This window comes from Chelmon rostratus, chromosome 8, assembly GCF_017976325.1.
Source record: "Chelmon rostratus isolate fCheRos1 chromosome 8, fCheRos1.pri, whole genome shotgun sequence".
Taxonomy (NCBI): domain Eukaryota; kingdom Metazoa; phylum Chordata; class Actinopteri; order Chaetodontiformes; family Chaetodontidae; genus Chelmon; species Chelmon rostratus.
The window spans coordinates 13,903,233-13,925,834 of NC_055665.1; the positions used below are offsets into that span (position 1 = coordinate 13,903,233).

Sequence of the window (22,602 nt, forward strand, 5' to 3'; positions counted from 1 at the left end):
GGGCTTTAAATGAATTAAACGGTTCTGTTTGTGGGCGGGTGCTCGTATTGATTGACATGCCTATAGACCATTGACTTAGCGCGTTAAAGCTGTACCCCTTGACGTACCTGGAGCTTTCTGGGTGTCAACCAATGGGCAGTCACGTCAAATGTACGGCAGTTTTTTTCTTTTTACAATTCTCTTGTAAATAAACGAATGACAGAGACGCTGGTGATAGTGAAATTGCTACCAAAATATTTGATCAATACGAAATCAAATTACTCGACTGTCTATTAAGGTAATTAAGCTTTAATGTTATTTAGCTAATGACAATCAGCGTGGTTCCATACAACTATAGACATCGCTGTAGTTTGAGAAGTAATTGAATGACAAAGCAATGAAAGATTAGCTGCTAGTAGTAAAGCTAATGCTAACTGCTGACCAAGCCAATTTAGCTCTTGAGACCTACTATTTCCAGTTAATTGACAACAGTGTAACAAGGTAACAACACCGCCACAACAATAGCTAACCGTTGTCCTGCTGTCAGTACTTGTATTACTCATAATCCGTTGTAACTATTTGACGTTAACGGTTAGCTTGCTCACACAAAACCAGCGAGTATATAGCATTGCACATAGCTCTTGTCGATTTAGACATGTAGTTAAGTTATCTGTGCTAAGAAACATGCTCTCTTATATAAAGTAACTTTAGCATACGTTTCCTACCCCATTACGTTGCAGGCTGTTGTGGCTAAGTTGATGTCAGTCCTACCCGCCAGTTTGCTGCCAGACACGAGAGTCAGACTGTATCGTGCCACTCGGGTAGCTTGTGGCCAATGCCACAGGCTCGACCTGCCGAGAGAAGTGGACTATCAACCTCGAAAAGAGCAGGCAAGTTGGCCTCGACAGAGCGTCCTGTCCTCTCGTGGCTGTTCGACTGAAGAAGGGGTGCCTGTAGATTCACCATCAGAAAAAAGTTGGCATGTCGGAGTTAAATAAAGACGTGGTGGATTTGGTTTGGGGGAGACCCTCCAGTGGAGGAGTGTCTGCCTCCATATTCCGAAGATGGACCCAAGGTAACGATGCTGTGTCTCAGTATGATGATATGAATAAAAGTGGTTTTGCAGAACAGGAAAGACAGATAATTGCCTTTGCTTGGTCCTCCTCTTTAACAGACCGTCAGATAGGCAGTTAAATACCCTGCTGTTGTGCATGTAGTGCTATGAATACTGCACATAATCTGCCGGAATTCACTCTCTAGTCTTCGATATGACCGTGTATGCACCTGTTGTTTTCTAATGTGTGTAGGGTAAAAGTGCGTAAAGAATGCCTTAATTGTTATTACTGTGAATGTTTTAAAGGTTGCTCTGTTGACACAAGCTTTTATTTATCCTCATCACAGGGTTTGTTTTTAGTGAGAATGAGCACACAGCTCTGGAGCAGTTCGAAGGAGGCCCATGTGCTGTCATTGCACCTGTTCAGGTATGGTCTAGTTCAACCTCTAGTTCAGCCTCCTTGTAATTCTATAATGGCCCAGTCTTAATGTCTAGTATATTCCCTAAGTACTGAGCCCCGACAGACCTCCTACATGGGTGGAAGTGCTTAAAAATTGAATTGCGAAGAATAGGACAATTTAGTCTGCAACGTTGCACTTTTTCAGAATGTTCACCTTTTAAAAGTTCACTTGGGGATTTTACATTAAGGCAGTTTTACACATGCCTTGGAATGTGCATCAGTCTGTAAGTCTTACAGGTATACGGATTGTTGGTAATGTTTATTTGGAAATAAATGGTTAATCATATATTAAAAAAAAATAAGATAAAATAAAAATCAAAGTCTGTGAAGGCAGACTGTGGACAAACAATATGCAGCAAGTGTAGCATGTTTCACCATGGAATATTTTCTTGCAAATTTTAACACTGAATTTGTGTTTCTTTGCAGGCTTTCCTCTTAAAGAACATTCTCTTCAGCAGAGAAAGTTCTAGCTGGAGACAGATGTCAGGTAGATTGTACACAAAAATGCAAATGATTGTTTTATATAGTTATATGTCTTTGTAAGTCAGAAATGTTTTTTGCTTGTGTCTGTTAGAGGAGGAACAGAAAACAGCGTTGTGTTCCACTCTGAGTGAAATCTTGGAGTCTGCCAGTTCCAGCCCCTCCACGGGGTTCTGCCTGGTGATCTGGGCCAAGGGACAGAGCCCGCATACTAGCACAAATACAAACTCACAGACACAGTCACAGTCACCAACACAGGACATGCCAGAGCCAGAGAGCAGCCAGACGCCACAGGAACAGCAACCCAGTGAGTCCTACGTCTGTCACATTCCCACTTGAGATGCACATTCAGAATAATGGTGCACAAACATATGAATGCTTACTTGTTGTGTCCCAGTGTCGTGCTCTGATACTACAGTGTTTGTGTGTTTTCTTGTGCCTAGCTGCTTTGGCTGCTGAGGATCTTGGCTTTGAGCGATTTCACAGTGTTCTCCAGTAAGTGACACTTAATATTCTCATTGCACCTAACTCCTTGCATCCCATACTCATGACTGCCTCCTGTCGTCTCAATGCATAATCTTGACATTAATAATATTGCAAGTTCCTGGAGAGATTGAGACCTCACAAATATTTGCTTTACAACAGCCAATGTGCAGCAGTGGGATAGAGAAGTGCATATTTCTCAGAAGATAGACCTCATTTAAACCTGTTTTTAGAGTATAATCTGTATCTGTACATGTAATCCGGATAAGGTAAAACACATGTTAATGCAAGGTGTCAGTGTATCAGGATCAGAATGTGATTGGATCTGCCTTACCACATCTGGAGGTAGTGTGGCTCACATTGTGTTTGGACTTAGGTAGGTGTAAACGTAGTCTGTACAGTGTGCTGGCATCTGTACATAACACAGCACTCATACAAATACATGCCTCTAAGTACCGATTATCATCTTCTGTGCCATGAAAGTGCCAAAAGATGCACTATTCAACATAACTGTGTGAAAAATGAAATCAATACAGGTGGTAAAAGAATTATATACAGCAGGAAATAAGTGTGTGTGCGACTGTGTTAGTTGCACTCATTTGTGCATCTGATCTGCTGCTAACATGGCATATAATTTATCTAGTCAGAGAGTATCTTACCCGCCAGTGCTGCAGGGACAAAGTGACACAATATTTTTCATACAAAGAAATGAATAACCTAGTATTTTACATTTGGTGAATTTAAAAGAGGGAGGACAGATCCGATCTCGATGAGGATATCGAGAATGCATTAAAAATACCAGGTACAAAGGCAAGATCTGCTCGTTTATTATCCAGATAACGAACCCGGATAGAGATCCCATTTTAATACCAGGTGTAAATGTAGTGCTAGTATCAGTGGAGGAGTGGCATTTGATTCATCTAGTCTACAAGAATTGACTTTTACATTGAATTAGATTTTTCACTCTGCTCACAAGTCGACGACTCAGCACTTTCACTGATTGCCTAATAAAAAAAAAAAACTACCTCTCACTACCTTTCTTACACACATACTGTCTGTCACACATGCACAAACTAAATGAATGCAAGGCTTGCCAGATGAATAATGAAATTTCATCGCACAGCATAGTGGCTGCTAAGACCACAGTCAGCAAAAAGCAGTGCTGACTCACACTGAAGAATTGCATGCTAAACTAAGACAAATCCACTAGCAAGCTTTGCAAGGTGCAGAAAAAGAAGGTTGTGGCTCCACATAGACAAGCTCAGATTTGTGTTTGTCCTCTGGTGCAGTTAATTGATTTCTGCCTAACTGGGAAAGTTATTTTTACCAACCTGGCATGACAGATACACTTAATACATCAATGTCAGCAGTTCTAAAACCCCCAAAAAATCTTTGGTCCTTTCAGTGTTTCATAAATCAACTTGATTTTTGTTCCCTTCTTGCAGTAAGCGGACCGTAATGTCAGTTTCTGGTCTGAGAGAGGAGGTGCTGTCTCTCTACCACACCTGGAGGGGGAGCTGTGGAGTCTTGCTTTTCCTGTACTCTGTTATTCTCACTAAGGTAAAGAAAGAAATAAGTAGATAAAGACATTAGATACTAATTGGAAATGATGATGTTGGTGATTTGTCCCTGCTCTATTTATCCTCTTTTATTGTTTATTATTAAGTAATTTGAATGAAGTGATGATTACATACATTTTTTTGTTTAAACCTGAAATAATTTTCCTTTCCACTAATGGGCATTTAGTCATTGTGGTTTGTCGTTTGAAGTCACTGGATCAATATTAAAATAAACTAAATTAAATGCAGAATTGTCTCTTTTGTTCTTCTCTGTGCAGGGCATAGAGAACATAAGAAATGAGATCCAGGACACAATGGAGCCTCTCATAGACCCTGTGCATGGCCATGGCAGGTAAAGCAAATGTGATAAAGGGTATAGCATATCTCACGTTGTCTCTGAAACTCTTGACATCTCCTTTCTTATCTTTTCAGTCAGAGCCTGGTGAACCTCCTGGTAACTGGCCACGCTGTCTCTAACGTCTGGGATGGAGACAGGGAGTGCTCTGGCATGAGTGAGACTTACATACACACACAAATACACAATATTGACACAACAGACACATGCACACAGACTACACTCACTGAACCCAGTTTTGTGGCCCCAGAGTTAAACCATATCCACCAGAGGGCAATAATTCTTATATCCCACAGCAATGCACAAATGAATGCCAGTTTGACATAATTTAACAAATTCTCATTTTGCTGCTCTTTTTTCTCCCTGTCTTGTAGAACTGCATGGTATTCATAAACAGGCATCAGTTGGCTTCCTCACACTTATGGAATCACTACGCTACTGCAAGGTACAGACACTTACAGGTTCCCACAACAAACAGCTAGTCTAAAGCTTGGTCATGGCAAATATGCAGAGGATGTGTGACGTTTTATTTTTTCATGGAGACTCACTGTGAATTGAGATGGACAGCCACTGTATACAGTAAGATGAGAGAGTGCTAGGAATACAAATAAACGCACAAATGCTTGTGACTGTGAGATGTGGGACATATCCAATGTGTGAGCACAAACCACAGTGAGAGCTCCCGTGTGAAAATATGTGTTTGGAAGGAACAGTCCCAACAGACTAACTGTAAACTCCCCACTCCGTCTCCCTACACTTTTATTTTCTGGCAAACATGTCCTGAAACACACTTTCACTAAAAATAGATCACAAAAGAGCTTTATAAATACGTATGACGTGACGCATTTTAGTCTTCTTGGAAAACAGGAATCTTGGGTATTTATTTATCATTGCCTATTTACAGAGTTCATGTCTCACCCCAGCTTTTTTGGGCTTGCTTATGTTGGCAAAGTAAGCAGCCATAATAGGGTAATAACAAATAGATGGTTGCCAAAGTAACTAAAAGACTGGTAAGAGTGAGTGAAGAGACCAACTCATATCGAACAAGGAGAGGTCTGCTGATATACGCAGTTTACTGTTTATTGTTCTTGTATGGAAGTCATTTTATCATTTTCATTATATAGTACTGTTTGTAGACTATCCAGAGAAGCAACACACTGTTCACATAATTTGAGAAGTAATTCTTGTTCAAATATTAATGTACTTCACAGTTGAAAATGACTGAAAATAGTCATCTGTTACACATTCCTTTTGTGTGTGTGCGTGCGTGCGTGTGTGTATTTCAGGTCGGGGCATTCCTCAAGTCTCCAAAGTTCCCTATTTGGATCCTTGGCAGTGAAACGCACCTATCTGTCTTTTTCACTAAGGCAAGTTCAGTGCACCCATCCATAAGCAACCAAACACATATTTCACTCACACAGACACACAGCATGTAACATAAGCCAGTCTCCTCAGCAGGTTAGAAAAATCAAAATATGGAATGTGCTTAAAAGATTGAATATTGTGCAGGTCAGATATCAACATGTGGAAAAAAGAGAGGGCGAAGGAGAGGGGAGGGAAAGCTCAGAGCTGGAGATAGTCATATATGGCCAGTGCTCTTTCTTGGCTTTCCACCTATCCAGCATTAAGGGGGAAAAAGCTCACTGTCCAAAGAGCAACTTAACAAGTGCAGGCACACACACACACAGTCATGTTCATGCTCTCTCTATCTCACTCTCACACACACAAATACACACAATTTTAGTTTCACAACCATCTGTGACCAACTAAACAATCTGTGGTTCATAATATATGACCATGATGTAAACTGCTGAATTTAGTCTCCAATGAGTCTTCTGTCTACCTTCACTGTCAGGTTAATTTCAACAATGTCGATCACACATAATTTTCTGTCCTGGCACTTGTTTGTAAGAACATGTTTTTTCTTTTTTTTTTTTTTTTTTTTTGGAGTTGTTTCCACTGCATCTCAAGAAATGTTAAGAACTCTGAAAATTTTAAGATAAGAGATAAAAGGAAAGTTGCAAAATGATCAAAAGCCAAGACACCTGTCTCGAAAGGAGTGAGCATCTAGTCTCCTTCATGTTTTTCTGGGTCATTTCTCTGCTTTAGTGCTTAACCACATTGACAACATTTGGCAAACATAAGTTCTGTCACTTGCCCAGTGTCTGCTTTGTTCGTTGTACGGAATTTGGTTGTTGTTTACATGTCAGAGTCACTTAACATAAATCCCACACCCACCTATATTATAGTAATAACCAGGGCTAGAGTGTAGTGAATGACTGCATTCTGTGCTGCAGAATAAACCCTGCACTATCAGAGAGTAGCACATTCAAGTAGACAGATTTTGGTTGAAGTAATTATGGTCCAGGAAACAAAACTGGAACCGGGTTTGTGTGTTCAAAATACAGGTAAAATTGCTAGACTTCCTAAAAGGGTTCCTGGGTTCCAGGAAAAAGGGTTCCTGGGTTCCAGAAAAAAGGGTTAAGATATCCTGCTTGTAGAGGCCCAACTCAGATATACACTGTGCATGTGTGCATGCACATACATGCAAGTATAGTCTACACACCATAATTGGGGTCAACCCTGCTGTTGTGACTTTGAGCAAAACTTTGGCTCGTAGATAGAAGTATGAATCATCAGACTGCAGTGCTGGTGTGGATGTGTGCACATGCGTGGGTACACACTGACCCAGTTGGCACTCAAACAAGCATGTTTATCATCTCTATCAGTAACATGTAACATAATACATTGCTGTAGCATGTACTAAAGCTGGCAGTTTTGGTTGTAGCAAATCGATTCTCCCTGCTGTTCTGAAAATGGCACCAGAGAGGCAAAACAATCCCAGGCAATCATCTCCATCATAACGCCACACCCTTAACATACCATTGATTAAAAGCTCAGTTACATGCATTAAGCTCAAGCCTGCTAGGCGAGTGGATCATATGTTGGCTCAGTGATGACTCAAAGTCGTCATGCATACGCTGATGATTTACCAATTGCTACAACTCCCCCGGCACTGGTGACATATTCACATGCACACACACACACACATACACACACATATACATACACAGTCCCTCTCTTGCACACACATTCCAGAGCACAGGGAACCTAATCCTGATTAGCATTAGTGTGTGCGTGTGTGGGTGGGTGTGTGTATGTGTGTGTGTGGCTTCAGGTGAATGGCTTCCTGTAGGGAATGTGATTCCAGAGTTCCCATCTGGATCCATTTGTCCCACTGGAGACTTGGAACTCTTGAACAGACGCACACACACACACATGCATGCATGCACATGCACTGACGTACATGGCTGACGCTACACTATGCCGGCTCTACAGCTTTGAGCCCAGTCTGAAGGGATACGATGCGAGGCGCTCTGCTGGACCTCACTGAGTTTGACCCTCCTTGAATGGGAGTCTAGGTTTAGAGCTGATTCGAAGCACACTGAGATTTCCCAGGCTTCGTGATACAAAAATACACGCTACCTGGTTATGTAGCTTTTAGCTCCAATATAGAGCCATCCTCACAAAAGCAGAAAACCTGATCCCTGCCTCTGATGTGTCAGCGGCTCCTTCTGTCTGCCATTGGGGACGGGTGTGTATTCCCCCGAGTCACTGTCAGTGTGTGACTGTGGCTTTCAGACCATCAGCTTAATAGCATTAGTGTTTTTATCTAATCTGCCTTCACAAAGGCCATTTCACCATCTCTGATCCCTACCCACAACACCCCCCACACTCTTTCTCTGTCCTCTGTTGTATTAATGTGTGTGTGCATGTGAGAAAGAGGCTGAGTGTATATAATGGCATGTAATGGGATCTGTTTTTGGACAAGAGTTTCTAAGACGCCAGAGGAAGGACAGAAAGGAAGAAGGACAGACAGCAAGTGAGGGAGAAGAGGGATGGGATGATAGATGAGACGTAGCATGCAATATGTTTAAAAAAGGATTCTGTCTTCCTTCCCTTTCCCCCCCACTTGTCTTTGAAGTAACTATCCACTCCAGTGTGCAGTAGTTTGGTTGCCCAGGAAAAGGACTCCCTAGCACACCTCAGCCAACCTCTTCAGATTATTGGTCCCTCACGGGAAGGAAAGAGGAAGAAAGGAAGGATGCACTTTAAAGATTGGTGCAGTGGTCACTCAGGAAAGGGGGGAGCTGATCCTCCTGTGACATTTCTCATCGCTCTTTACTCTCCTCACTGAGTGATGAGGTTCACAGGCTGTGTCTTTGCTTCTCCAGGGACTTTGTGTGTGTGTGTGTGTGTGTGTGTGTGTGTGTGTGTGTGTGTGTGTGTGTGTGTGTGTGTGTGTGTGTGTGTGTGTGTGTGTGTGTGTGTGTGTGTGCGTGTGTGCGTGTACAGTAGTCGGGTTCTGGGTCAATGATTTACTAGGAGGGAGAGCAGCCGCTGTGGCGCTCTGTGTCCCTTAAGATTCCTGCTTCTGTCTGCACATACATGCAAAATGTCCTTCAAGGACTGGAAGGGAGCAGGAAATTAAAGCGCAAGTGTGCAGACACACTTAATGCAGGTCAGGTTCCTTCAGTGAGGCTTTATTGGAATAATTACAGTAAATTTACTGCAATGCCAAAAGGGCTGGGCTATATTGCCGAAAATCATTTTTAGAATTTATTAGTAATTAATAATGTAATTACAAATATTCTAAACTCTATGTTAATTGCGTAACTTTTTCCCGAGCTTTCACCTGCATCCCCCTGCCTTCTTTAGTCAATTTGCTTAGGTGTCAAAGCTAGTAAGAGAATTTTGAGTTTATTATATTTTCACAGAAATATAGATAATGATGTATAAAATAATCACACTTTCCAAAACAGTAAACTGTGTTCCGTTGTATGCATTACAATTCTTCATTTGTATATAATATATAATAATTTGATCCACAGAAAATTCAAAATAATAACATTATTATCACATCAACACAATATGTCAGTGGTGTGTTAATAAATTATGCTCGCTCCCCCAGCGTACTGAAAAACAGCTGGAATATCTTTAAAACAGCAACAGGACTAGCGTACAACAGAGCGTCAGACTTCCTGCTTTCTGTTAAAGAGGATTACTTTCTGTTCTTAGTATGATCAGGGCCCGCAGGCCACACACAAACACTAAATAACAAAGCGGTGTACATTAACAGTCATTAATAATCCATGGCAGGTCAGACCAAGGGCCATTGTAGTAGGATGAAAAGCTGTATCTGTCAGTGTGTGTGTTGCATTATTTTCCCTTTTCCCCCGTGTGTCGTTGGCTGTTATAGGACCCATCATTACGCCATATAATATCCTCCTGTGTCTCCTCTTTTTTCTGGTGAGACACAGTCTTTCTCATCCAAGACAGCTCCATAAATCATTACTTTGTCCTGTCTGTCACACCTGAAAACACTCTCTCTCTCTGTCTCACACACACACGCACACAACCATATGGTAGGAACTGCAACTCCTTATGTAATAAGAGAGATACATTGTTTTCTGTACCGGTAATCACATGGGATGCAGGCTAGTTAAGGTCAACAAAACAAACACACACAGACTCTATATAACAAGCCCTCGCACACAGACTCCCTCCTCTGTTTCCTCCTCAGCCTGTCATGTAGTTAGGTTGTTGCTGCCTGTTAGGAACAAGGCAGGAGACACTGTCCGAGACCTCTGCTTTGTTGTCTCGAAACCGATCCCTTCAGACACACTATGGCCACTCAGAGCCTCTCAGCACACACAATAGCCCTTTGGATGGACCGGAGGGAAAGAAAGAGTAACTCAAGTAAAGTACTGTGCCTACCTGTCTTTCCTGAAGTACCTACCTGCATGTGGAGATAAAGGATGAAAGGGGGAAGGAAGAATGGAAGAAAAACTCAACAGCGGGAGGGCAGGAAATACTCCAAAACTGGAGTACCTACTTAGCACAGGAAAAGGCAGGTGAAAAGGGGTAAAACTGGGAAAGAGAAAGGGCCAGAGAGGCAAAAGGCCTACAAGGGATGAGATGTCAGCCTAACAGTGCAGATGGCTAGAGGTTAAGGTTTAGGTAGTGCTCAGTAGGACTTCCCCAAAAAGACAAAAATGCTCAAGAAGTTACATGGATATCAGCCAAGCTTGGTACTTTACCTCCTGCACCATGTCAGTAGTCCTGATTTCACTGAAAAGACACATACACAAACACTTCTGCTTCCACCAAAGCCTTTCTGGTCATTTGAGATTGTCAGCTCAGGAGCAAATGTTCTGTATTACTTTGTATTTTTAAGTCCTTTGGCTGGTCTGTGTGTGTGTGTGTGTGTGTGTGTGTGTGTGTGTGTGTGTGTGTGTGTGTGTGTGTGTGTGTGTGCGTGTGTGTATTGTTCTTGCTTTGTTCCTACGTAGGGCAGCTTGTTGTTGCTCTGTTAAGGTTGTTCTGTGAGGATTGGAATGTGCTCCTTGATTTCATAAGGCACACACACAAAGGACCTGGCATCAGTGCAAGTGTGCGTGCGTGTGTGTTATTGTGCCATATCTCTGCATGAGCATGAATATTTGCGCAGATTGAGAGGATGGAACACCAGCCTTTTTTCCAGTATAAGCAAACAAATTTTGGCAGGGGACAGGCCTGATTATTGCACAGATTCTCTCTCTTAACACAAACACACACACACACACACACACACTGTAACACAGTGGGATTGAGAGAAAAAGAGGCTGAGGCATAAAAACGCACACTTGAACACACCTTCCCTGTGGAGTGTGTTAGCTCCATGACATGTTTTCCAACTCAGCAGCATCTTCCTCAGGCCTCTAATAAAACACAGATCAAAGACCAGCAGGCAGACCTGTCATCACACACACACACAATCACGTAATTGCTGCTATTTTTATGTGTGTATGTGCATGATCTTGTGCTCATGTGAGTCATTGTTTTTTCTATTATTTTCTATGTGTTCTTTAGTCTCATATTAGATTGTGTAGACTAGCAATAACAGTGTGTTTTGTTTTGTCTGATGACCACTTACAAGCGTTTGTCTTCATGTAAAGTGTTGACATCCTGTAAAGTGGTGTCGCCAGGTGATTTGCCAAGACTGTCCATCCTGCTCTGGAAGATAAACAGTGTAAATCGAGCTGTGGTTCATGAGGCACACTGGACTTACAGCTGCAGGATTGCATGTGGCAGGCTTAAGATTGATTAAGCTTTTCATCACTTTGGGAAGAGATACGTATTTTCTTAGTTCAGGTATACTGTTTATAAGTACAATAAGTTACAGTTGCAGTTTCTCAAAACAGTTCATGTTTCAATACTCACATTTCACTGTTAACCCTACATACTGTGAGTTCATCAACAGACTGCATTTGACAGCTAAGGAACTTTTTCTCAGCACTTTATCCCTCCTGGGACAGCAGAATGACCCTGTCAGACCCTGTAAGTGAAACACAGACATATCTAGCTAATGACAAATGTACCATCAGATTTATGGAGCCTGTAATGTTAACACATCAGGACCCGGCTATACTTTGTGTGACAGAACAGTGTGTGAGCGTGTGTTTGCCGGTCTGTGGCTGTTTTTCTTTGCATCTGAAGAGCCGGCAGCTGGGAGTCATCTCTTCTCGAACTGTCCCCCTGAACCCCTCTCCCCTTCCCTCCCTCTCTCTCTCTCTCTCTCTCTCCCTGAGTAAGCTCTGAATACAGTAATAAGTGGACCATGAAACCCTAGCAGCCTGCATGGATCTGAGGCTCAGGCTTTAATAAAGGCCAGCTAAAGGAGATGAGCAGGGTTCATTTGCTTTCCAAAAACATTGTGTGTTTGTCCAGCGCTTCGTTGTCATAAATATACTTCCTCCCTCTCTCATATGGAAGAACAGTGAGAACCCTCCAACACTTGCCTACACACTTTGAGGGTGTGTGTATGTGTGTCAGCTAAGCCTGAAAAGCTATCTTTTTATAATATCTAATTTCATCCTCTCTTTGAAAAATAACCATTTGATCTCGAGCTTTTTTTCTTCTTCTCTAAAAAGGTTTTTTATGCTAGACACTTTAAAGGAACTACAACACCCTTTCTCTTCTCATCATTGTTGGCTTGCAATGTTGATTATCGGAAAGTGATGGTTGTGTAACTGTTTAACTTACTGTAAGCTCTACACAAGATCTGACAGTAAGTTTAAAAAATTTCAGATAAAGCTTAAAAATATGCAATAAGAGAGGGCATGAGAATATGTTCCTGTCTCGTGAGACCTGTCACAGGTCTCTGGGTATAGACTGTACACAATTTGGACGTAGTCTCTATCACCCGTAGGATTCTGAAGAGCCTTTGTGAAGCTCAGTGACACTGGCTACAGCTGTCAACATCTTGGCAGTACCTGACTCCACCACACTCCCAGCAAATCCAAAAATGGGCAAAGAGGTGTAGCATGGGTGGAGCCGAGGCAGGCCCAATGAAGCCTGGTTAATGAAATCACTCAAAGCAGCTGTGCCCATAATTATGCATAGCCTTAGGCCTGAATCTAATTTAAATGAGGGTTATAGTTATTTAAATATTCACCCCCTGTACAGTTGTCATGTACAAGGAAATTAGCTATGGAGACCAAAACCCTTTTTTTGTCCCAAGCTCTAAAGATGTTTATTTCTGCTGTAAAGTTGGGCATTTTAATATGAGGTCTATGGGGTTTAATTGCTTCTGGAGCCAGCCTCAAGTGGCTATTGTGAAGCTCAGTGACAGGAACTGCAGTTTTTGGCACTTTTTCAGCCACAGAGATTCCCGCTTGGATTAAAGTGTTAAATTTTCAGTATGCTTAGACCAAACTTGGTAGTTCAACGTGTCGACCAACCACATCTAAAGGCAAAACTCATATCCCTTTTCTGGTTGTGGCAATCTGCTTCCCTGATTTCTCTCCCAGAGCTTTGTGTCTTTTGTATTTTTTTATTTTTTTCAATACAGTTAATCTTGAAAATGAGGATGACTGCGCACACTTTCAGACAGTTTCTCCTCTGTAGCATTCATGGTGTTGCACATTTGCAAAGCATGGAAGTAGCTGTGGGAAAAATGGAGAAAGGAGAACATGAGAGAGGTTCAAACCTTGCACACCTGACGAGGTGAAGCTTGTCAGATTTGTTTCAGAAAGTTAGAATTCCCGTTTCAGAATGTACAATGTAGGCCATCAACAGGGGCATCATCCTCTTGTACTTGCATATACACACCCCCTCATTTCTGATCTCCCTGCCAACACTGCTCTTTCTAAACCTCACCAACAAACAAATACTGTACTCTAGCTTGTCATAAATCACGGGCTGTATATGTAAGACTCGATTTCCTGATTGTGTGTTTAGAGTGAAAACAAGCCGTCTAACTTTATCAGCAGATCAGTTAATAACCCAATGGGCTCCGGTGATTGCACTGGCCCCTCACATGCGCAAACGCGCACACACACACACACACACATACACATGTACAATGTACATTTACACACTGCTGCAATGGGTGGTAATGCATGTTGACTGCATTTCTGCACTTTAGTGTGTTGCACATTAGTGCAGCTAAACCTTGTCGAGGACAATCGACGTCTGTTAGTTGTTTGTAGATCTTGGTGGTTTGTGCTTGTGCTCTGTTCTAATGTTTCAACACTAGTCAAAGCCACATTCTCCCATAATGTGATCTAATTCTTCCTCTCCTCCCTGCTCTATCTGTGCACTGTCTTCCAGTCTTCTCGCTTTAATCTGTATGCGGTCACTTTAAGGTCAGACCTCCTCATATTGTCATGCACAACTTCACACTTAATTCTCTTCTCTTTCTCCTCCTTTTTCTCTTTCTTTAATTTCCTTCACATCTATCTGTTTCTCCTTACTGCCTGTCTCTCTATAGGAGATGTCCCTGGTCGGTCCAGAGTCTCCATCAGAACAAGCAAGGAGGGTCTTCCAGTCCTTTGATCCTGAAGGTAATAAACAACAACTGTATGTATCGTATGTGTTGTCCACATTATCATTATGTTGCCAATGATTCACTCGGACTCTTCACCCCCTGCAGCCTTGCTTTTATAGACAGTCAGACTTTACTTGCTCATTAGTTTACCTGCTTTATGAAAGTCCTGGCACACAGACATACTTTAATTAATCCAAATTTTCACTCCAACACCGCCATAGTCACACAATCACAAACAGTGAACAATATCCTGGCCTTGCTGTCTTTATCTCCCGTACTTCCTGGTTGAGCAGATGCATTTATAACCTCCACCGCCCTCCTCGCCTCCTCTGTTTTGTTTCTTGTTTCCATTATTTTCTTCTGCAGGCAGAACAAGGGCATGTCTCCCTCCCCTCATCTCCACTGTTGTTGTTTACGTTGGTGAGATCAGCTCCTTTAACAGCTGAGTCAACCATCCTGCTCCTTCCCTCTCATCCTCCTAAGCCTCCCTCCTTGTCACTCTAGGTGACTGGGGTAAAAGCAAGGGGAAGGACTCAAAGAACAACACAATGACGATAGAAGGTTAAAGAGAAGACAGACTAAAAGATTAACCCAAATTCGGAAGTATGCTGCGTTCGTTTATGTAGCCTTGAGATTATAGTGCGGGATGTTTGTGTGTGTTCATGAGCACTTAGAGACAAGAAGAGTAGAAAATAAACATTTAGCCTTAACATCTGCTGTGCAATGTTTTTCCTCTGCTGTGGAGACAAGAGAGTGGAGGGAGAGATGCAGAGACGAGCAGTCCCACTCAAGACATGAGCATGTTAACATCACATACTTATCCATGTCGCAAGAGTGTTTAGCTGAGGGTCTGACTAAATCACCAGTCATAACGCGTACATTCATATTTATGTGTTTTTATTGTGAAATGAGGTGTGTTGTTCTCTGTCGCTATGAACATTATTCACTGGCTTGTAGGAGCAAGATGCTGATTTGTAGGGATCTGTGCGTGCGTGTGTGCGAGTGCGTAGTGCGATGCGGTCTCGCCTGCCCCAGTAATTTCAACAACAAATATGTAGACTTAACTGTCTGTCTTTGTTTCTTTCCTTGTTCTTCATCTGTCCTTTCCTGTTGCACATTCTCACATTCACCACTGCTATTATCTGCCAGGACATCCTGCAGCCCATATGGTCTTTTCTCACACACACACACCCTTTGTATACACTTGTGCAAAGCCACACACAAGTGCATGCAGACAGCACAGTAGGTGCATCCACAGGCGTAAATGCACATGTATGCACACATGTCAGGAGGATGTACTATACATAACACACATTCAAATGCCATAGCCAGCAGCACAGATGAGTGCTGTGTAAAAGGGCCATAAATCTGTCTGTATCATATGTAGAGTCAGCACCGCTCCGTGTGATGTGGAAAAAGGACGCCAGACGCTTTCACATGCACTACACTGACTCACCAGACATATACACTCAGTCACCCACACTCTTAGTATGTTCTTTAATATTTGGTGTTTGTCATTGTGTGTGTGTGTGTGTGTGTGTGTGTGTGTGTGTTTGTCCTGGCTGTCAAACTGTCAGTTGTCACACTGAGAGAATAACATCTGGCATTGAAAAGACTAGATTGAGATGCTTGAGAGCGGACAGGCGGAGCGCTCGTCAGTTAATCTTCTTCACGGCGCACAAGGGGTTTATGTACGTATCTAAACGGGCCACACAGGCTCACATGCCGATGTTTAAATGAGACAAAACCGCAAGAGCCCAGACACACACAAATACTCTTTCGGGCAAAAACACATGTTAGTGTTTAAAGCGTCACCTCTCAGGTAAAGCAATCATCACGGCCATGGAATGTAGGTCAGAGAGAAAGGACAAGGTGAGTGTGTTTTTTTTCCCCCCAAGGTCCGTGATGTGAACGCTGTTTGTGCCATGTGTGTAGGTGAAGGCTTCCCCTAGTTTTTAACCAAAGCCTCAATTTTATGTTTTGTCCGGGGTCAGCCAGTGCATCAGTCTCTCTTCATGTTTCTCTCTCGCCCTCTCTCTCCAGATAATGGCTTCATCCCAGAATCTCTGCTGGAGGACGTGATGAAAGCCCTTGACCTTGTCTCTGAGCCCGAGTAGTAAGTGCTTGCATGTTCAAGGCTTTATGTGTGTGTGTGTGTGTGTGTGTGTGTGTGTGTGTGTGTGTGTGTGCGTGCGTGTGTATTTTAGTTTGTGTGCGTGTTTGTGTGTGGCACCTGTAGAGCTTCTAAAGTTCTAACTCTTAAGTCACAGCCAGGCCAGGTCAGCAGTCCCATGCTCATGTTTCACTACGAGGCTACTATAACTTAAGACCAGAGAGAGCCCACTATAAAAGCTCAGGAAGAAAGACAGAACGAATAAAGAAAGTCAGAAACCGAGGTTTAGAGGGAGATCATTAACGGCAGGAAGAAAGACAGAGAGGGAGGAAACGCTTTAAAGTGCCGCTTCAAACAGGAGCACGTTCTCATATGAGGAACAGTAAGCCCTAACGCTGCGTCCGTGGGCCTGGCCAAGTAACTGGACCACTGATCTGCTCTGCAGACCCCCAGATGGGCGATACATCACAACACAACACAGCAAACAGGCGAGTCTCATTCCTTCCCACACACCAAGAGACTTATTGCAGGGATTCCACCATGTGAAAAAAAGCAGCATTTTTAGTGCTTGGGGAAAAAGATCGTCAAAAGGAGTACCTATAGTAGAAGTACTAAATTGAAGACTTAATCACTGCAAACTGTTTGTTTGTTTTATGGTAAACGAACTGTGTGGACACTGTCAATCAGGCGTTTTTATCATTTGTTTCGTAGTGCTTGAGATTCAGTATTCATGCTTAGTATCTTGAAACATGAATCCTTGTTTATTGTGATTTTTCATATGTAATTAAACTTGAATCTGTGATTAAGAAAAATTATAAATCCATGAAAAATCAAAATACTGACAAGATATTCCTGAATTTTCAAACTGTTTTGGACCATTTTAGTCAACTATTAAATCATCTGTTTTATAGTTTGTGAGCTAAACATCCATATCCGATGCATAATACCATCCAAAACATGAATTAAACAAAATTGTTATTTCACTGTGGCGAGAGTAAAAAGATGTGTCCTCATTCCCATATTAATCAGACTGCGTTATAATCTGAAAAAGGACGATGGATTGGACACATCTAATCACTGTGTCATGCTCAATGTAATCATTTGCGCACACCATCACCTCATGTGCAGTCTGTTCTTAAATGATGATGTCATATACAGTCATGCGCTGGATAGAGTGCAAACCCGCCATAAACAACTAATTTCTTGGATCAACAGACAACCACTTGTAGATAGCAATGAGGTATTTTATTGATCCCAGAGATCTGTCACTTCCCTGCAAAGGGAGCAGACGGCTGGCTATAGAGCAGCCCATCTGATTGATAGATAGACATCTTTTAGGAGTGTTGCTCAGTGACACTTCAGCGGGGTCACCGTCTGCTCTGTATGCTGTCCGGCTGTGAATTCTCCTTGTAAAAATCGATATATGGAGAAACAATCATTGCCTTCCCTCTGCGTCTCAGTATAAACCTGGCTTCTCTCCCCACTGCCTTAAAAGGGCAATCTGAGCAGAATTTTTTTTTTGTTTTTATCACGGTGGAATAATGATAACACTGATCCAACACGTAGGAATGTCTGGAAAGAGGTATTATATTTAGTTGCACCATGGTATTCATGAAAACATGCACGCACTCACCAAAGCATGCATCATCAGTCCACACTGAGTGATGAGGTGATCGTAAATCGGTTTTCACACAGAAAGCATCACAGACTTCTTCTCCCTCCCTTTTTTGACCTGCGTGTTCTTTCTTCTTTGTTTTCTCCCTCTGGATTTCTGGATCTGCTCACTTTTTATTTACTTCCTTTCCAATTTGTCTCTGTGCCTTCTCAGCGTCAGTCTGGTGAAGACTAAACTGGATCCGGAGAGTTTGGGCATAATTCTTCTTGGCCCGTTTCTGTTGGAGTTTTTCCCTGATCAGGTATGTGCGTGTGTGTGTGTGTGTGTGTGTGCAGAGGTGGACCACTTCAAATATACACACACTGTACAACAAATACCTTCCACCAGCCATACAGTCCGTTTCTCTTTCAACACAAAAATATTCATGCATAATATCTGGGTGACACTAATGTCTGTTTCCCAAGCATGTGTAGAGTGCTGCTTTAGCGAATCAAAGGTTTTTATGCCAAAAACATTCCTGTGGTGTCTCATGTGAAATGTATGCGTGTGTGTTCACCATCATATGATGTTGCTTGCAGAGAAGCTTAGAAAAAAGCAGCAAAGATGCCTTTTATGAGGGAGAGCGAGCGAGGAAGACGGGAGAAGGACAGATAGAGGGGAGCTGTGTTAAAGTGATCAGGGCTTTAGGGACTCACCAGAGGAATGGCCCCCGAGCCGCAAAGAAATTATACTACCATTAGCCAACTGGACACACACACTCAGACACACGTGGGATTGAGGTGAGGGTTAGGGTTTCATATATAGGCATATAAACACGAGAAGCTGGACACGCTCTCAGACAACACACCCTATTAGCATTCTGCACCTTTAAGCCAAAGTCCACGTGAAGTGTTTTGGCTCAATGTCATTGTTCGAACGTTTTGTAGTGTGTTGGCTGCTTTCTGGTAATAGGAGTTTGGCTTTGCTTCAGTGCGCAAACACTCACACACAGAAATGTAACACTTGGGATTCAACGTTAAGCTTTGGTTGCAGGCAGAGATGTGGCTGACTTTGACTTTTCGGTACAAAAATGTTCTGCCTCTGTGGGTCTTCAGCTCTGTCTCTGTGAGAACAGCTTGCCCAGAGACTCTCGAACAACATTGCATGTTTTTCACTCTGCTCCCCGCCTGTGTTTCAGGATTCAGGAATCCCAGACTCGTTTCCCATCTACCACTACAATGGACTGAAACAGTCCAACCACAACGAGAGGGTAAGACACTCTTTTATATTCAGGTTTTTCATAGCAGCTAATGTTGGTGGTTGCTTTTCATATTGTCTCTTTCTCTCTGCCTATCACTACTCTTCTTTTCCTGTCAACATACACACACACACACACACAGTTGGAGTCAGCAAGCCACTCCAGAATAAACAGTAGCTATTGCGAGCCTAATAGCCTGCCCATCCATCCAAAAACCCTGGCTTAGCCTCCTATTTCTCCAAGTCATTTCAACACAGAGGCCACTGTCAGCAGCCTAGCTGTGATAAATGGTCAAACACAGGCCTATTAAGCAGGCTTAGTTTGATGGATGATTGTCAGTGAATGTAGTTGGTGGCTGTACGAAAACCTGTTACTCAGGAATATCACTTTCTTCATCTGTCAACTTCGTCTCGTCTGTAAGGCGGCTTTGTTTCCATCCCGCTACCTGAAATTGCAGGAGTGGCACCACATGTGTGCCTACACATACACGCACACACACACATGCACATGGCAGCAAGGCGCCTATAAGGCTGTGATGGCAATTCCATTCCGATAGCCCAAGATGGGAATAACAGACATGCTGACAGCAGTCCCCTGTAGTTGGTGTGTGCATGCGTGTGTGTTTGTGTGTTTGTGTGTGTGTGTGTGCGCGCATGCGCTTGCGTGTGTGCATGCCCACCCTTATGAGTGTCTGTTATGTCTTTTTCGTCCGTCCCTTGCATCTCACCCGTGACCCCTTTAGAGGAAGCATCTGAGGAGAGATTAATATAGTTGAAGCCTGTCAAAGTTGGCACAAAGTGTTTAAACTTATGTAAGTTGACTGTGTGTTGACCTGTGCGTGCGCATGTGTGTGTGTTCTCAGGTGGAGTATGTTGAAGGGACGGCTTTGGTGCTGGGCTTCGAGGACCCCATGGTTCGGACAGACGACACTCCAGTCAAGCGCTGCCTACAGACCAAATGGCCCTACATCGAGCTGCTGTGGACCACTGACCGCTCCCCGTCACTGAACTAGCACTGACAGAGCATGTGTGTGCGTGTGTGTGTATGTGGATGGACCACTACTTCTCCACATACACACACACACACACACACACCCCTCTCTGGCTTCCTGTCTACACACTGACCCTGTAAGGTCAGCAGATTACGACAACTGACACGTATGTGACGACGACAGCGAATGAGAAAAAACACAAACGCACAGGAGAAATTGAGACAAACACGTTCATGGACTAAACAGTCATGCCTGAGATCCACCCTGTCATTCTCACTCACACATTCCACAAAAACGCAAACTCACCTTTTACAGTTCATGCTATTGTCTGTTCACCATAGCTTGTAATTGACATGCAGGATGTTGATGTGATTATTTAAAAAAGGAAAAAAAAAACTGAACGACTGTTTATTTTTTACAGCTCTGCACCCCTGCTACAGTTAAGCAGTAGACAGCTAGACACTGTTAAGAGAGGAAAACTAGTTTGGTTGAGTGACTCGAGTGTGTCACCAAATCACATTCTGAACCACGTGTGCAGCCAGTCGACTGTGAAACACTACTGTTAATCCAGCTATAGGACTGTTTGAGGGAAAACCTACCAAAGCCTTTCACATATGAGAACACACACACTCACAAACACACACTATCACACCCACTTCACAGCGTTTACAGTGTAAAGGGACCAACCCAGTCACAGAGAGCTGGAGATCTGAACAGGTTTCTTCTGCGTTTTCACCAAGATGAATCTGATTTAGGTGCTTTGTGTGTGCGTGTGTGTGCTTCATGCACCACACTAGGATGGTTGGCCAAGTGCTCATGTATTTATTACCACACTCTAAGGTTCTGGAATAAACACTTTTTTTGTTCAAATGTCGGGTGGTTTGGTAGCTTTGAAATCATAGATGTCCTCCTCTGTGTTTTTCTCATAAATATGTCCTGACCCTGACGTCTGACCACTTCAGGTTTCGGGATGTCCGAGGTCTGTCTCTGCGCCCTCAACACTAAATCACAGACAAACCCGTGTTTTGTGTCCCCAGAGACTCTCAAATCTGTAATTCACTAAATCTCCCAGACACTGATGGTGACTTAAGCACCTCTCTGTAAACAGAAAAAAACAGAAAACTGCATGTTTCTGTTGGCTCGTCATCGTAATTTACCAAAAGAAGACAAATGAAACATTGGCTTTTTATAAAGCATCCGAAAACAAGCGTCAAGACAAATGGCAAGTATTGGAGGAATTTCAATTTATACCATTTAAGCACTTAGGACAAGACTTAGAGTTCTGAATTCAGTGTTTATGCATTTGTGTCTGTATGTAGAGATATCCTTGCTCCAGTATGAGTCTGTTCACAGGAGTCTTGCGATGTTGGCTGGGTGTGTGTCTAATGGATTTGTCTAATGGAGAAAGGATGTGAGCCTAATCTGACACAACAATCTGCTTAACTCTCTTCATGAATTTGTAAAGACAGGCGGGAACATGGGCACCGTGCGTAGAATATAAAGCACTACTGTGCGTGTGCGGTAATCAATCCAGAATGACCTGCAGTAAAAACCTGTGATCAGACCACACTGGCAGACTGACGGGACTTAACCTGAGCCGCATGTGAGCAAATGTGTGTATTGCTGGAAACTGGATATCTGTGAGAACTTTATTGGATGGTGGAGATGATGATTAAAGATGGAAATGCACACACACACACACTGAAACTGCATAACGACAACCTCATAACGTCATAACACAGCCACACTAAAGCCAAACGGGGCAAAGGAACAGGAATGGTCTGCCTGCTGCCTCCTCACTCCATCACCATCACCATCAGTGAGAAGGAAGTAAAGGAGCACATCTGTCTCCTGTGTGCTCATGTTTTGTAGATGTTGTTCTTTTCCTCTATTCATCTTGGATTTACATAGAAACAGCTGAGAAGGAACAGACCCACTCTCTCTATCACACACACACACACACACACACACACACACACACACTTCACTATCGTACAAAAAGCCTCAGGAAGTTGTATCAGGGCGAACCAAGCTTGCACTAATTAAATGAAACAATAAAGGAAGGAGACAGACTTACTGGCAGAGATGGATGAATTGATGGAAGGAAATGTGTTGGAGGTGGAGAGAAGGGCAGGTAGAGGGCGTGGAGGGCAGAAACGTCTCCATCTGGCAGGTCAAGGTTTGGGTTTTGCTCATGAAGTCTCTACCTCAGCCTCTCACCTGGTTCTTATCAGCCGCCCGACAGAAAACGCGCTCCAGTGCCACACTGTCTGCGGCGCTGCTCCGCCGTGAGGCTGCAGTTTCACTCATCGCTAACGTGCACGTAAATCTTAGATTAATTAAAACAAACTCCCCGAGCTGATAAACAGCAGACTGGGTAGTTTGCGTCGGAGTAGGTGCCACAT

At 43.0% G+C, this 22,602-nt stretch overlaps 1 protein-coding gene across 1 annotated transcript; it reads left to right on the forward strand.

Annotated features, from left to right (window-relative positions):
- The first annotated feature begins 181 nt into the window (after window positions 1–181).
- On the forward strand, window positions 182–21,067 carry mindy3 (MINDY lysine 48 deubiquitinase 3). Its single transcript, XM_041942682.1, has 16 exons — window positions 182–277; window positions 720–1,054; window positions 1,381–1,460; window positions 1,920–1,980; window positions 2,068–2,280; window positions 2,417–2,468; window positions 3,902–4,016; window positions 4,294–4,367; window positions 4,448–4,527; window positions 4,745–4,815; window positions 5,657–5,737; window positions 14,185–14,257; window positions 16,285–16,357; window positions 18,183–18,270; window positions 19,147–19,218; window positions 20,069–21,067. The coding sequence occupies exons 2-16, from the start codon at window positions 961–963 to the stop codon at window positions 20,216–20,218; spliced, it is 1,377 nt and encodes a 458-aa protein (XP_041798616.1). The 5' UTR covers window positions 182–277; window positions 720–960; the 3' UTR covers window positions 20,219–21,067.
- Window positions 21,068–22,602: the final 1,535 nt, after the last annotated feature.